A 17,291-nucleotide genomic window follows, 5' to 3' on the forward strand; every position below is an offset into this window, starting at 1 on the left:
GGGACTAGATAGTAATTGCTCCTCATGGGGTCATCCCTTAGCATTTGAGACTCAACTGTGAATTCTTCGGATTTCCAGTACATGCCCACTGTGGATCTGTCATGTGTAAATGAATTGAAATCCTCTTTGAACTGGTGAAGTTTTCAAGTTTGTGCAACTCAAGTTTGTGCAAAGTACTTTTCCTAGTATTTTGCATTGTAGAAAGGAGTTTGCTGGGTTTCATTCACTTCAGTTAGATCTGTTTCCTGGCTGAAGGAATTCAGGTCTTTTTTAAAAACCTTGCCTGTTTAGTCTCCTTGAGGCAACACTTCATTCTCTGAGTCATAGGTACAGACTGCCTGTCTTTACCAAGTACTACCAGGATTTCAGGTGTCTGTTTCAGCCCTTCTTAACTGTGACAGAGCTGGTACATATATATATGCATTGTGGAAAATTAGAAAATACAGATGGCAAAAATTTTAAAACCATTGCCACTATTGAGAGATGACCACTGTAACATTGTATTCTAACAGATTGTTAAAGTTTATGTATTTAATTTGAGAGAGCACACACAGTGGAGGGGCAGAGAGAGAGGGACCCAAAGAGAATCCCAAGCAGGCTCTGTGTTTGAGCCTGATATGGGCCCACACTCACCAACCATGAGATCATGACCTGAGCTGAAGTCAGAAGCTTAACCAGCTGAGCCACCCAGGCGCCCCTCTAACAAAATCTTTAACGTAGTCTTAGGGACATAGTTTCTGCACATTTCTGGAACACATTTTTCATGAGATCTCAGGTTGGCTTCTACTTAACACCGCCAATCTTCCCCTTATTGCCATCACTTCTGCTTCTGGTCTCTCATTTATCAGAGCAAACTCAATTTCTCCTCTTTTTCTTCATATTAACTTATTTCAGAAAGGTTCACTGAGAAGTATAAGCAGCATTAGTAAAAATAAAACCTGTGGTACTAGTTACTTTAAGTAGGCCGTGGATTCCAAAGGCTGTATTATAGCAGAACATATTCAGAAAATCACTCTTCTTTGAAAGTTAATCCCCACCTGTATCCAGGACTCTGGCACTTCCCATGTGTGCTTATGTCTGCATTATGTCTGTCCTTCCTTCAAAAGACGCTCCAGTCATCCCCACCTTAAAACTATTGGATTGATTCTTCCATACAGTCTACCTACCTTTTTTTTTTTTTTAATGTTTATTTTTGAGAGCAAGCACGAGCAGGGGAGGGGCAGAGAGAAAAAGAGAGAGAGAATCTCAGGCAGGCTCCACACTGTCAGCCCAAGAGCCCATTGCAGGGCTCGAACTCATGAACTGTGAGATCATGACATGAGCTGAAATCAAGAGTCTGATTCTTAACTGACTGAGCCGCCTAGACGCCCTGCAGTCTACCTACGTTTGATCTTGATTCACTTATCCAGAAAAACCTTCAAATGTTTGCCTGCTACCTCCACTCTCAACCGTTCACTTTCTTAACTTTGTAATCTTTTCTCATTTCTACCGAATTTGGTTTTTCCAAGATTGCTGACAGTTAAGAGAAAGCAATCAGCCAGGCGAGCCTCTTATGTAATTGCAGCATTTGGTACTTTGGTATCCAAATCCTGCTTGGAGCCATACAACTGTCTCTTAACATTTGTATAGAGCTTTGCACTTTACAGAACGTGTTATGTCTGTCCATGTTTGCCTTGTAAAGGCATATGAGGCTTATAAGGTATTATCCCACATTGTTCAGATGGGGAAATGTTCATTAAGGGAAGTGATTTAGCCAGTCACATAAATATTTATAGCAAAGCTGGGGCTAACAACATGTGTTAGAGATAGTATCTTTTTAGATTTGTTTTGGGCTTCTGTTCGTCTTTAGTCTTTGGGTTTGTGTTTGTGGGTGACTACAGATAACTGAGGTAATATAATTTGGCTTCCTTTTTTTATATTATTTTCACTGTGCTAGTTTTTAAACCTGTTCTCCTAAACTAATCATTAAGAATCTAGAACATTGAATTTTTCTCCTAAAGACATATGTAATGGTTTCATTCTTCAGATAAATATATACAGGTTTATAAATCTGTGTACTCTTACTGCTTTTTCAATGTTGTGATTTTCCCTTTCTGTAGAAAATAAGAAATTGTGACAAAATTTAAAGGTGATTTTCTAAATCAATGAATATGTAAAACTAATTCTGGAGTTCTTTTCATTTCTCTGAGCCTTATTCTGACTTCTGGACCCAGCATCAGCAGTGATACTTTTCTGCAGGGTTATAGTAGAAGTAACTGAAAACTTAGGGAATCACCCTGACAAAACATGAATGCCCGCTAGCTCTCCTTGTGACGGGTTTAATAATCATCTGTTGTCCTGATGCAGCATTATAGTTAACAGATACAATTGTATTTCATTTTTGTTTTTCATCTCGCTTAATTCATAACTTTATTAAAACCCGCAATTTTTAGTTCCATATTTTTTCATATACTTTTGGTTTGGTTCATAAATCAGAATTACAGTCTCTGTTCTCATATTCTTTCTTTTACTTTAAAAATTACATTAATGAGCTGACTGTTTAAGAATCATTCTCATGATTCATTCATCTGTTATGCCTCCTTTTAAAGCTTCAGCACTGAAGGTCTTTTGACAAACCAATATTTATAACAGTTTGACAGCAGGATGAGGAACAGCGTTTGTCTTTGTAACAGCTTGAAGAAAGACCCTTTCCAGGACCCAGTCATGCAGTTACAATCTTGACCTCTTTCTTACGCTGGGAACATACATACAGCAGCACCTCCCATGTGTTTTCTTGTCCCATTGACTGTCCATTCACTTCCCATCTGTTTTGCAGTCTTAAAGGAACAGAAGGGGCCCTCTTCTTATAAATCTGTCTTTGCAGGTGATAAATGATGTCCTGTCTCTTTAAGGGCTGCCTGGGTGGTTTTCCTTTTTTTAAAATGTTTCTACTTTCCACCTAACAAAATTCAGAGTAAGATACACTTTTAAGTATAAGAAGAAAATAGAAAACAAAAAAAATGATGGATTATTTTAAACCCTTCTTAATTGATTGGGACCAAAAATTTTACTGGTCATTAGGCTAGGCTTTTTTAATCATCTCAACTAATTACCTGAATCATATTTAAATTTTTTTTTATGTTTAGATTTTTCTATGGAGACAGAAGGAATGCATTCATTTTGAAATAGTGTATTTATTTAAACTTTTTTTTGGGGGGGGGAATAAAGCAATATATCATTAATGAGTTAACATATAAAATAACTTTTAAAGATTTTTTTTACCATAATTTGAGTTAATAGATATAATTAATAAGGCACATTTTATATACTGGATACAGAATAAAAATTCATGGGAGATGATTATTAATCTTATGGTAGAATCTAACTTTTACATTAAAAAGACAATCATGAATCCCATAAAAATTTATTATTTTTCTTCCATTGCAGAAAAGAAATGCTTTAAGTATACATATTTATATCATTGGATTTTCTAAGCATTAAGCAGAAATAAAATTTTTTTTCTCCTATGCAGAAATCACCTATAGAAGCTTAATGGGACAAATATTGTCCCCCCCCCCTCAAATATTTTAAATTCCTGATCTTAAAAGCATTACTAGCATAAGAAGACCACTTTTCAAGTATTATGGTATATTTATGAATCGGCTCTCTAGTGGTACATCTTCTGCGAACTAGTGTGTTAGCTTATTTATTAATTCCCCGCCTATTCCAAAAAGGATTTGAGGCAGCTTGCAAAGATCTATCCTGTGCAAAATGTAAAAATGCTTAATTGGAAAGTTGAATGAAGGAAAGAGAAGGTTAAGGCAATTTGAAATAATGTGAAACGTGGGATAAGATTGGTATCCCCCTCAAAATACTTGGTTCAGGGGTTCTTCCATTTTGCAGGTAACCTGCAAATGTAGCCCTGAGCTTCCTAGACAGCTGAAGCAAAACGGAAAGCAGAGTTGATTATGGGATTTATGGTGGCTGTCAGACAAAGCAGTTGCTTCGTTGAAGCATAGGTGTTCCTGGTACACACACTTGAGAAAAAGTTCATCTCTGCTCACGGAAGGAACACTGAATTATATGATACAGTAAACCAGATGACTACATGTGATCATTAATTTCATGGAGCTTTTTACTATAATGTTCCTCATTGTAGGCTAATCACGTAAGCAGTTCTAGGTGAAACCAAAATGACACAGTCCAGATACATAGCTATTTGGCTTATCTAAAGATGGACTTACATAGTATCTAGCATAGTATCTAATATCTAGTGTCCCCCATACAGTCTTCCATAAATATTATTTCCTCTTGCAGCTCTGAGCCTTTTAATATCAGGTAGCAGAGAGTTCAAGGTTTCACGCTCACTGACACTGACACACACCTGGAATGGAGCTGCTCAATTAAGGGCAGATCCATAAGCATTAGTAGTTAGCTGAGATGTGAGATGAAATTACGATTGCCATCTACTTATAAAAGTGAAAGGCTTAGTCAGGGTCGAGGCCTAAATGTAAGCTGCTCTATGTTCGTTCATACTGAAGTCTTTGGAGAATTTTAATATATCAAGAAAGTATTTTAAGAGGTTTTGATTATATCCTCCAAAAGAGCCTGGTAGAAATGCTTGCAGTTAGGAGTTAAAAAGAGAGAGGTAGAGAGAAAGCTGAATTTATCCACAAGTCACTTTGAGCTATTTATATATTCATCAGACTTAAGCTGTAATTTATCTCACAGACTTTCTTAAGGCAGCTCTTTCTAAATCATATTATTTGGTGGGGGGGGCGGGTGGTGAGGGTGGGTCTGATTATAGCAAATTTTTTAAAATAAATTTTTAAAAAATGTCATCTTTAATGTTTGAACTATGTATCGGGTGAGTAGATTACTCAACAGTGAGTGAGTGAACAATGAGTTCATGGACATCTATTGCTTAGTGAGTTCTGTGCTAGACTCAGTGATTTTATCAACATTTTTTATTTATTTTTTTGGGACAGAGAGAGACAGAGCATGAACGGGGGAGGGGCAGAGAGAGAGGGAGACACAGAATCGGAAACAGGCTCCAGGCTCCGAGCCATCAGCCCAGAGCCTGACGCGGGGCTCGAACTCACGGACCGCGAGATCGTGACCTGGCTGAAGTCGGACGCTTAACCGACTGCGCCACCCAGGCGCCCCTAGACTCAGTGATTTTAAATGGACTTTTTTGTATGTAGATAATTCATGCAAGCAGTCCCACATTGATTCCTGGGGGAAAAAAAACCAGTATAATCCTGATCTTTCTAAAATGAATTATGTAGTCGTGTGAGAATAATATTGTCATTTGCGATTGAATTTTTACTAGGAGCTTACCATCAAATAAAAAAATACTAAGGAGTAAACAAGACAATTAAGTTTAAAAAGATGTAGTTAAAACATATGATCGGTTAGTATAGTACATTTCAGTCCTAATGTAAAGCATTTTGGGCTTTGAATTCTGGACAGGTTCCCTCATTTTATAGATAAAGAGACCAGGGCTGTGACATGACTGTGGTCATGAAGTTAAAGGCACAGATGGGTCTAGAAGCCTGGTTCTCCTGACCACGTTATCATATAGCTTTTAACTCGTTATGTTCTCATCTTTATAAAATCCATATAAAATTACTACCCCATTGATTATTAGGGTGTTAGATAAGGGATTTCTAACATTTGTTGTCATCAAACACTCCTTTTGTTATTGTGTACTCCTGTGAAGTCTGTTTTAGAAGATCTGCCTATAGTAATATACTTACATTCGTTTTCATTAGGAACATAGAGTTACAATCCTATCTCCTAATCAACCTAAATAATAATTGTTGCAGAGTAGATGTAATTCTGGCAAAAGAGTTCCATTTGAACTTTTGAAACAAAATAACCCAGAGGACTCTGCTACCACCTTCAGCAGACCCCTAGAAGTCAGTGACCCCACCCAGCTTTGAAATTACCATACCAGTCTCAGACAGCTTTCCGGAACATAGGAGTCTCCTTTTTCTATAACGAGCAGAAGTAATTCTGTTCATCCTTGTTAATGAGTCGGTTTAAAAATAATCATAGCTCAGGGGCGCCTGGGTGGCGCAGTCGGTTAAGCGTCCGACTTCAGCCAGGTCACGATCTCGCGGTCCGTGAGTTCGAGCCCCGCGTCAGGCTCTGGGCTGATGGCTCGGAGCCTGGAGCCTGTTTCTGATTCTGTGTCTCCCTCTCTCTCTGCCCCTCCCCCGTTCATGCTCTGTCTCTCTCTGTCCCAAAAATAAATAAAAAACATTAAAAAAATTAAAAAAAAAAAAAAAAAAAAAGAAAAGAAAAAATAATCATAGCTCAAGAAAAAAAAAGAAAAAAGGCTCTTTGTAGGGGGAAAAAAACTACAGGACCAAGATTCAGAAGAGAAGTGTTAGGGGCTCCTGGGTGGCTCAGTGGGTTAAGCATCAGACTTTGGCTCAGGTTATGATCTCGCGGTTCGTGAGTTTGAACCCCACGTCGGGCTCTGTGCTAACAGCTCAGAGCCTGGAGCCTGCTTCGGATTCTGTGTCTCCCCCTTTCTCTGCCCTTCCCATGCTCATGCTCTGTCTCTCTCTGTCTCTCAACAATAAATAAATGCTAAAAAAAAAAAAAGTGTTAGATTTGGCTACACACCTTGGATTGTCGCTTTGCTTCTTCCTCTCGACTATAAAAGGTGCACATTTTTTCTTGTGCTAAATCTAAGATTTTGACTATCTTAAATCTTAAGATTTAACGTATCTTTGAGAATCTTAAAGCTTGTCTCTGGTTCACCCTTTCTGTTTGTTTTCTTCCCTTGTTTCCTTGTACTCTAGATAATCCCTTTAAATACGGAACTCCTAAAGAGCACTTACAGTAGGATTGTCTAATAAAAGGCAAGCCTTTTGATGAGCAACATATATTACATGTTAAGAACTTTTTAAAATTTTCAGTCCTTTAGTGAATACTTTTTTACAGCAAAACCTCACCTCCAAGGTGTCCTCAAGTTTCACTCTAAATGTGTGTACAGCTTGTTATAAAACAGTTCTGTTAAGGTACATTGTGATCTGTGGATGTGTGGTTTGCTTAAGGTACACTGCATTAGTTTGCAGTTTGTTTTTCATGCTTTCTTTAAAAACATCAAAAGTTGTAAAAGATTTATTTCAGTGCATGTGGTAGTGTTTTGTGTGTGATTCTTTGTTCCTATTCTAAACTGTTATTAACCACTGAAGTGAACCTTCTCCCAGGTTTGGCCTTTTGGTATTCACAGTGTATTCAAAACCTAATTACAGATTAGTCTATATTTGAGACTTTTAGAGCAAGTATCAGAAGATTCAAAAAGAAATTGAGAGTAGCACTATCATTTCATGTGGAGATAAAGAGACCCAAAACATGAATGGATGCCAAGTCATCTGAAGAAAAAAGAGAAGGACCTTCATTCACTGAGAGGGGCGGTTTATGAGGTGGGGATTATGGGAATATTCATGACTCAATCAAGAAGCACAATGAATTGATGTCTGAAATAGTTCATCTTTTAAGTAAACATTGGATAAATGGCAAGTAGACTCAGTATTCACTACATGTAGAATTGCCTATTTCAGAGCAGAAATAGCAGTTCAAACAGAAATAGGAGTGTGTTCATCCCTTCCTGAGTTGGTTTAATTTATCAGGTTAATCTGAAATTTTATAAGAGTTCTCCAACTATAAATATTTAAGGCAAATGTTTAATAGAAAAAGGAGTTTGCTTTATAATTACCCTTTGCTAACCTGTATGCACATTTCTGTGGGCAAGTAGTTTCTAATGGCAAAATAGTTAAGTACAGTAAGATTTTGGGACTTGAAAACACTTTAACACTGGGACATTAGTGTTTGAAAGGATCAGAAAGTAGAAAGTTTTAGTTGCTGACATTCAACTTTGATTTTTATGAATAAGTCTTGTTTTCTGTGTGCAGCCGGATGGCATAGTTAGTATATAGGAAGTGCTGAAGACTTTTATCAGAATTTGAAATGAAGGAATTCAAATATGGGAAATAATGCTGTTTATTATCTGTAATATAGCTCCTTTGCAAAGAATGAAAGCAATATACTTTCTAAAGCTCTCTCTGTGTGTGTATGTATGCAGTCAGCATATTTTGGTCTTCTGAATAAGGTGAAATAATTAAATTGAAATTTCTCTTTCCACTTACTGTATTGTGAGACCTGAGTATTCTCTGTCCCGTGTTGCTTGTGTGGTTCGAGTGACCCACCAGCTTTCCAAGATCTTCATTGTCAATGTGTATGTACCCTGCCTTCTGTTCCCAGGCTGGCTCCACACCTTGTGCTCCTGGCTTCTGCCCTCTTGGTCACTGGTATAACACCCAGGAAGTCTGTTGAGTGATTTTTTTTTTTTTTCTTGATAACCTGCAGCCTTTGTTTTCTGTACCATATTTTTGGGAATTTCATTTATCGTTTATCAGGTATTTGTTGAGCATGTGTAGTGAGTCAGACATTGTTGTAGACATTGGAGATGCTGAACTTTTTTTGTCCAGTTTCATACGTTTGTATTGTTTTCCAAGGGTTTTTTCAAATATATTTAGGTAATAATATTTATTATACTTTTCTTAGTTATTCCTAGGCACAGAACTACTTAGGAAGGTGCTTGGTAACTATTCCATTCCCTCATTTTTACCACAGTATGTCTTATCTCAGGTAAAAGGTAAAGCTCACAACAAATACCCTTCAAATAATAGCATTTGTTTTGTTACCATTTAGAGTCTGTATCTGGTAGTGGATCTAGTATGTTTCCAAATCAGAGAAACGTGCACAAAGCTAACTCTGCAGGCTTCAGGTCCTTGTCTTCTGCAGGGACACCTTCAGGGCTGTATGAAGACCAAATGAAATGTGGGATTTAAAATCACCTCAAACATAGTAGATACTTGATAGACTCAGCATGAGGTAGGTAGGAAGTGATCAAGGAATTCTTCTCAAAGGCAAGATAGCATCTGTGTCCCCATATCACTGCATTAAGTACATTGTATAAAATGAAGGAACAAAGAAATGGATTTTTAAATTTAGTGTAAAAAGAGTACATTTATCACAGTTATTTTTTCTTTTCTTTTTTTTTGTTTTTTGTTTTTTTGTTTTGTTTCTTTGAGAGACAGAGAGAGAGAGAGAGAGAGAGAGCGAGCATGGGAGCAGGGGAGGGGCAGAGGGAGAAGGACAGAGAGAGTCTTAAGCAAGCTTCACACCCAGCACAGAGCCTGACGCAGGTCTCTGTCTCACAAGCTTGAGATCAGGTCATGAACGACAGTTAGAGTCAGACGCTCAACCGAGTGAGCCACCCAGGTGCCCCTTCTTTTTTCTTTTCATATTCACCTCCACCCTCTCCTCTCTTCTCCTCTCTCCCCGTTACCTCCTAGTAACTTACTTAAATGCCCTTTGTGTCATTTTTGACATTTCAGAGTATGTTGGCACGGTGCCCTGATATTCTAGTTGAAAATATTTTGTAAAAACAGCTTTTTAAAAGGAAAATTTGGCAATTTTATTCTGTGGTCGTCTTATTAATCAGACAGTCTTTTAACTTTTATTTAGAAAAAAACATATCGTTTATCTCTAATTTTATAAGAATTTGAATTTGATTCAGACTCCACAGTTAGACACCTGCATCAGAGTGGCTCTTGGTCTGTCAATACAAGTAGATCTTGCTCTGAACTCTCTCTTCTGAGTGATGCTACTGAGCCACCCAGTCCCAGATTGTGCAGCTGAGGATGGAGGTCATGGACAGGGCAGAAGGATGGACAGAGCTGGCCCTGCTTGGACTCAGGTCATGGAGCAAACAGTCAGAATTCTTCTCATGCAGTACACCTTTCCCAAGTAGTATAGCTCAGTGAGATGGTTAGAGGAACTGCCATGGCTTTAAGTACCTGTTTTAGATTTCCATATGTTGTGCTATTTAAGCCAGATGATTTTTTTTTAATTTTTTTTAATGCTTGTTTATTTTTGAGAGAGAGAGAGAGAGAGACACAGCGTGAGCATGAGTGGGGGAGGGGCAGAGAGAAAGGGAGACACAGAATCTGAAGCAGGCTCCAGGCCCTGAGCTGTAAGCATAGAACCCGACTCAGGCACAAACCCACAACTGTGAGATCATGACCTGAGCCGAAGTCGGATGCTTAACCGGCTGAGCCACCCAGGTCAGATGATTTTTTAAATACCTTGTTCATTTCCAAAATTCTGTCAGACAATTTAGAAAACTCTTTTTCTCCTACTGTCCCCTTTTTAAAAAAATTCTTCAGTTGATGAACTGCACTATGTAGAGCTCTCTAAATACTCATGAAGAAAATAGGTGAAGCTCTTTCTAAGCAACAAGATGAATTAGTTTTAAAAATAAGAATGTGGCCTTATTTTGAGAAAGGAAGTATGTTTACCAGTTTGTTGACTTAAAAAATAGTACAGATTGCCAAAAAATACAGATTAAACTTCCAAGAGATAGGTTGGGATTATAGGTTGGGTTTCTCTAGTTTACTTTTACATAAAAGGAATTATTGTTGTCTCTGCGATAACTGTTATCATGTTTGCTCAGTAAATAGTTGAATTAAAACAGTATGGCTTTTTTTTTTTCTATATAGATTTGGTGTTAGTCTCAGACTAATACCAAGAAGTAGTAGTGTTAAATTGCTGGGAAATGAAGATGAAGACATTATGTTCTTTATATGCAGCCGGATAGACTTTGTCGAGTTCCTGCAATGCTCATGAGAATTCATAAAAAGGACAATTCTTCCTTTTATTGGCTGCTCATCAAAACTGCTGTCCCACTGATAGAAAGGAATACTTTATGTCTTCAATTGCAGATTATTTTTAAATATAAAAGATAAAATGTTGAATATTAATGTACTTTATATGATTTTTCTATAGATGTAAAGCAGAATGCTTTACAGTTTTGCCTCTAGATCAATAGCTTTGAACCAGTCACTTCACTTTAATTGGTAATTCCCACTAATATATAAAATTGTGTTAAAAGGACAAATACATATATATGTTTATTTATTTTTGAGAGAGAGAGAGAGAGAGAGCACAAGCAGGGGAGGGACAGAGAGGGAGACACAGAATCTGAAACAGGCTCCAGGCACTGAGCTGTCAGCACAGAGCCTGACGCGGGGCTCAAACTCAAAAATTGTGAGATCATGACCTGAGCTGAAGTCAGACGCTCAACCGACTGAGCCACCCAGGTACCCCACGACAAACTATATTTTAGGAGGCCAGTGCCTTCTCCATTAGGCTACCGGGGCATCACAAACTATATTTTAAAATGGGAGTTGCATGATTAAGTAAACAATGAAGTAGAATAAATCATGACTTCCATTTTTTGCATATTGGGAGATTGACATGTCCTGTGTGTGAATAGTTTATATTTGTGAAAGAAATCTTTATATTTCAGAGAGAAGTTATAGATTTTATTTGGAAGTCTGCAAACATGAAAACATAAAATCAAATAAAATAATGTAAATCTGTCTTCAGTGACTTTGAGGTTTTTGTTGTTGTTGTTTAATACATTTTTTAATGTCTGTTTATTTTTGAGAGAGAGAGTACAAGCGGGGAAGGGGCGGACAGAGAAGGAGACACAGAATCCGAAGCAGGCTCCAGGCTCCGAGCTGTCAGCACAGAGCCCGACGCGGGGCTTGAACTTAATGAGCGGTGGTGATATCATCACCTGAGCCACAGTCAGAAGCTTAACCATCTGAGTCACCCAGGTGCCCCTGACTGTGGTGTTTTTAAACTTTATACATTTATAGCTAGGAAACTACATTTGTATGTATTTTTAAAGTGTTATTGCCCTTTTAATACTTGTTGCAGATATTTTCTACAATTTCTTTTGTCTTTTAAATTTAGGACATTTTGACATATAAAGTGTACATTTTAATGTGATCATACTAGTAATCTTTTCCTTTGTAGCTTTCTCCATTTATCCTAGAAAGTCTTTTTCCAGTCTAAGGCCTGTTAAATACACTCCTGAATTCTTTTTTAATTCTTAAAAATGGTTTCATTGGGACACCTGGGTGGCTCAGTTAAGCATCCAGCTCTTGATTTCGATTCAGGTCATGATCTCATGGTCATGAAATCGAGCCCCACGTCAGGTTCCACACAGTGTGAAGCCTGCTTGGGATTTTCTGTCTCCTTCTGTCTCTGCCCTGCCTCCAACTCGTGCTTGCTCGCTCTCTCTCTCAAAAGAAATGAACATTTTTTAAACAATTGTTTCATTATTTTATATTCTCCTCTGTTGCAGATATTGCTAACCGAGTCCTTGGTTTGACTCCAGAGAATCTGAGAACTCCTTAAAATTCCATATGCAATGATATATGTGTCTATACGTACATTTTTCTCTGTAACATTCTGTAATTCTTATTACATTCTCAGCGGGGTCAGTCACAAAGCCCATATTCCTCCCCTTTCCAAAAAATTGTTAAGAGCTACTACGACAATCCATTTGAACATTTTTTGGATATAAGGTGATACGTGATGCTAAGGTAATTTTTGTCCCTTTTCCAAAATGGTTTAAGTATCCCAGACAGTTTATTGAATAATTCTCTTCAAAGATTTGTGATGCCTTTGAAAATAAATTCACTTTTGGGGCGCCTGGGTGGCGCAGTCGGTTAGGCGTCCAACTTCAGCCAGGTCACGATCTTGCGGTCCGTGAGTTCGAGCCCCGCGTCAGGCTCTGGGCTGATGGCTCGGAGCCTGGAGCCTGTTTCCGATTCTGTGTCTCCCTCTTTCTCTGCCCCTCCCCTGTTCATGCTCTGTCTCTCTCTGTCCCAAAAATAAAAAATAAAAAACGTTGAAAAAAAAAATTAAAAAAAAAAAAAAGAAAATAAATTCACTTTTAATTAATCTAATAATCTTTTTATCTCCACAGAGAAAGTTAGAGAAATTCAAGAAAAACTTGATGCTTTTATTGAAGCTCTTCATCAGGAGAAATAAATGGTAATAAGTTAGTAAGAGCCTTTTTACTGCATTCATACTGACTAAATGCAAAATGTATACTTTTTAACTTATTATAGTTTGTCATTGTACATGACTATATCCTGTTTGTTCCTGAATAATAATTTTAATGTAATTAAATAATTTTAAAGGCAGGAATCTCTGAAATTAATTCTAAATTTCATATGTACAGTGTTCCTCTTGAATACTTGATTGCCTTCTAGGTGAACTAAAAATATCCTCTAGAACTAATTTTGAACAGAGCAAAAGTAAACAAAGCTAAGATATTTCATAATATGCATGTGGCTCATAAGTTTTCTGCATGTAAATAATCAAACTGTAGCCTTCATTATTTTATTTCTCATTGTTCATATTCAGTGGACAATGATGTGTATGTTAACTTGCAAAACATTTTATTTGGCTTGACTAATAATAATTGTTCTTGATTTTATTCTCATGTTTAAAACCATTTCTCCTGTTTAAAGTAACTCAGATAGCCTTAGAATGGAGTACTCTTCTGAATGTGTGGACTCTTATCTAATTCTGTAGTCTGGCATTGTAAGCATGTTCCAAATAAAGTATTGTATATTTAAATACAGATTTTCCGTAGTAGCATAGTAAACTGCTAATTACTGCTGAAGAATTATAATTAGTAAGTCTTTTGCTTTTATTGAAGAAGCTGAGAAAGGGAAGGTGCTCTAATTAAGACATTATCATTTCTTTAAGATATTTAATTAGTCACTTTATCTGTGAGCCTTTCCCTGTAGGCAGCCTGCAACACAGTCAGAACTGGAAGGAGTATTAAAGTAAAACATTCCCTCCCTAGCTGCATTCATTTCAGAAAAGGCCCTGTGACCAAACTACGTGTTTTCCTCTAAGGGAGGCACAGTACATTTGAGAAAGCAAGCCAGAAAAGGAAGTGCAGCTCAGACCACTATCCCTCAGAACAGCATACCAGCAATAAGTGAGAGAGGAAGAAGTTAGAAAGCTTTCCAGTAATGTTTTATTACTTGGTTTTGTCTCTCTCCCCTAAGTTAAGACAGATGTATACATGGATGTATACAAAAATGTATCCAGAGAGTAAATATCAACCATCTTTGACACAGTCCAAAAAGAATTCATTGTTTTCAAGTATCTGTGTTCATAAATGTTTTATACAACTTCAGTGTATGAAAATTTCCTTTTAAAACCATAAAGTTGTTATGATACCTTCCTCCTTGTCATACTTCCTATCAGTAATTCATGTTAGAAATAAACATTTTGAGAGCCTTCTTGATTTGGAGATTCTCCTCTTCAGCACCAAAGTTCTGTTTGTAAATGTGGTTTTGGGGGGAAGAAGATTCATGAAAATCACAGAAACCCCATTAAAAATATAAGCTTCATTTCTCTCTTTAATGAAATGAAGAAGCCTAAAGGCAGCCAGTGTTTTACATAATAGTGTCACTACCGTGAACTGGTTAGTGTGACATCTAGCGTTACTGTTGCTACTGGGAACATGCCTTTTCCTGCCAGAGAGTCTGTCTCAAGTGGAGGCCAGGGTAGTCGTAAGAGCTAAGTTGTGATAATCTGTGTCTATGAGGAAACCATCCCAGTTTTCTTTGTTCTTTACTTGTCTTTAGTCTCCACAGCCCTTCCTAGCCCTTGGGTTTTATAACCCTGTGAACTATTTGAATATTGGAAAGATCAACTATTTTGTACCCTGAAAATCCATTTAAAAGAATAAATGTGGCAAAATTGTAGCCTTGCTTCATTCTGACCATTTTATAAAGTTACCAGTCACTTTAAAGAATAGTTTGTGTGTGTGTGTGTGTTTTAAGTTCATTTATTTATTTTGATAGAGAGCGAGGGCAAGGGAAGGGCAGAGAGAGAGGGAAAGAGAGAATCCCAAGCAGGCTCTGCAGTGTCAGCACAGAGCCCAATGCAGGGCTCAAACTCACTAACTCTGAGATCGTGACCTGAGCCAAAACCAAGAGTTGGACTGAGCCACCCAGGGGCCCCTGAGGAATAGTTTCTTAATGATAATTTTAACATGTGTTGAGTTCTTCAACCTGATAGTTTTAAGTAATTCATTCTGATAATTGCTGAAGATATTTATACCCAGCACAGCCAAACACAGATTCCTTCTACCAATCAATTTTAATATGTTTTTAAATTTTCTCTGTAAAAAACTAATGACAGTATTTTTTAATTCACACATGTTTAATAAAATTGTCACATTGTTATAGTAGGTGATATTTTAAATTTCATAAAACTAGCGAACAGGCAGTTAAGCTTCAGTATTTTTTTATGATCATGCAGTAATAAAGTTTATTTAGAAATTTTGCATTTGTCTCCCCATACCTTAATTTATCAAATGTGTTTATTTTTACAGAATCCTACTCATAATATAATCACCTCCGCATACATGTGAAGAAAGAAAACTCCAAAGTCTTTTGTCCTGCCTTTTTTCCTTCTGCTATTCCACCTTTCTAAACATGAAATAAAGTCATGGGGTAAAATACTTAATGCGTATCAGAGGCACTTTGACCATCAGTTGCCTTTTGAATGCACGAAGAGTGGAAATGGCATTAAAATCCTATCTTATTGTATTGAAGTGACACATTGAGATAATACAAGTGGTGTGGCGTTAGGTTGAGCCCTTGACAATAAGAAACTCGCTCTCCTGCTTGTGTCATTTGTGGTGGCACTATTTGTGGTGGCACTCGTTCACCTAATTCATTAGCCGGTGCTGCTCAGTGTCCGTTTCTTCTCGGGAAAAAATGCCAGGTGTTGTGAAAAGCTATCAATTGTATATAAAGTGATGGTAACCTGCTAACTTGTTGTCTGTATCTGTAAATGTTCTTCATCCAGAAACTATCTGATTATGAAAATTCAGTCCACATTTATCATGTGAAAGAGAACTTGTAAACAGAAGAACCCCTCAAATAGGTTGATTTGGATTGCAACAATTCCGTGTGCATTCAGTGGAAGAGAGCTCAGCCTTCCCTGACAGCTTAGAGAGCTGCCTGGGAAGCTAACTCAGCAGCAGCTTACCTGTTTGCTTCAATGGATGTTTTTGTACTTTCTGTCTCCATTTGAAGTTCATTCATTTTGGATGTGGTATAGGTGAGCAAGGTTTTCGGTTAACTTTGGGGGTTACCTGTTGACAGAGCTGTTGGATTGAGACACAGGATAGGGAAGATAAAGAATGATCAGTTGACTAGTTTTATTAGACTGTCAAGCAGTTCAGGGAGGCAGCAGGAAAAGGCTCTTTCATAAGAGTGCATTATTTCAACAGCATGTTAACCATCTCCCTCTTAGCTGAACTTTTAAAGAGAAACATAAAATTGGATTCATTGCAGTTCAGTTACAATACCTTCACAGCATTTTTGTGTGTGTCATAAATACTTTTTTATTGGCTAAAGGACTTTAAAGCAAAGAAGTATACCATTTTTGACTTCAAATGTCTTTCTCATTTATCTCTGCTCTTTGCTTCCATTTTGTTAAGCCTTTAGTATTCTAATAAAAATGCCCATTGTGGACAGTTTTTTACAGTTTTTTGGAGGTTTTTTTTTTTTTTTTTTTTTTTTTTTGAATTCTGTTTTGGTAACAGTTCCCTTGCTACCCTACCTTTTTTTTTTTTTTTTTATTTAGCATCCATAGCATTGTGATTTCTCTTGAGATCTGATGACACTTAATATATAAGGTTGGAAGGGTAGCGCAAAGTATTTCAGAAATCAAGAGTTCAGTATATATTTGTTTTATACTGTTTGATAAGATATGTAGATCCAGGTTTAATCAGCTGGTAGCAGTGTATATTGTTATTTGGTGGATGAGGAGTCTAGAACATTTCATGTGTCTTTCAGCTCTAGGGCTAGTAGGGGAACAGCAAGGGAGTACCCTCCCACGCCCCCCCGCCCCGGGTGTTCTGTGCTGAATGTAGAGGTGACCTCACTGGTAAACTCTCTCTAACCAGTGCTGCTTGCTGGTAACCCCTCATTGAAGCAGACACCATGTAATTATTTTTTTTGTAGTTGTAAATCATAACTACTTTACAACTACAAATCTATTTCCAAAGAAATAGGACCGTGTTTATTTGAATGTGCTATGGATGGGGAAAAAATGCCCTCAGCTATAATGTGTAGATTTTTTCTAAGCTAAAGGCTGATGTTCAGTGAGACCTTTTATCACATCCCTTTGTATAAATTTAAGAAACGGGGATGGAGAATCTTCATTTCTCTGAGATCAGTGTTTGTAATTTAAACATATAAATAGATGATTAAAAACCCCAAATAAGAGTCCAGACCTCCCACATCCCCCACAGTACATGTAGATGTTACATGACTTCTTTCTTTCGTGGACTACCTACTTTTTTTTTTTTTTTTTCCTTTTTAGCCTATCTC

At 37.3% G+C, this 17,291-nt stretch overlaps 1 protein-coding gene across 6 annotated transcripts in view; it reads left to right on the top strand.

Annotated features, from left to right (window-relative positions):
• Positions 1–15,724, top strand: part of OPA1 (OPA1 mitochondrial dynamin like GTPase) — an 86,041-nt gene extending 70,317 nt beyond the window's left edge. For 4 of the 6 annotated variants that reach the window (XM_058730870.1, XM_058730872.1, XM_058730873.1 and 1 more), the window contains 2 exons: positions 12,845–12,912; positions 15,281–15,724. In XM_058730870.1, coding sequence (XP_058586853.1) covers positions 12,845–12,909 — 65 coding nt within the window. In that variant the 3' untranslated portion in view covers positions 12,910–12,912; positions 15,281–15,724. Of the gene's footprint in view, positions 1–12,844; positions 12,919–13,943; positions 14,041–15,280 lie in introns of those variants that run through there. The other 2 variants (XR_009262097.1, XR_009262098.1) reach the window with 2 other exon arrangements.
• Positions 15,725–17,291: the final 1,567 nt, after the last annotated feature.

The sequence above is a fragment of the Neofelis nebulosa genome, chromosome 5 (genome assembly GCF_028018385.1).
Source record: "Neofelis nebulosa isolate mNeoNeb1 chromosome 5, mNeoNeb1.pri, whole genome shotgun sequence".
In the NCBI taxonomy this organism is placed as follows: Eukaryota; Metazoa; Chordata; class Mammalia; order Carnivora; family Felidae; genus Neofelis; species Neofelis nebulosa.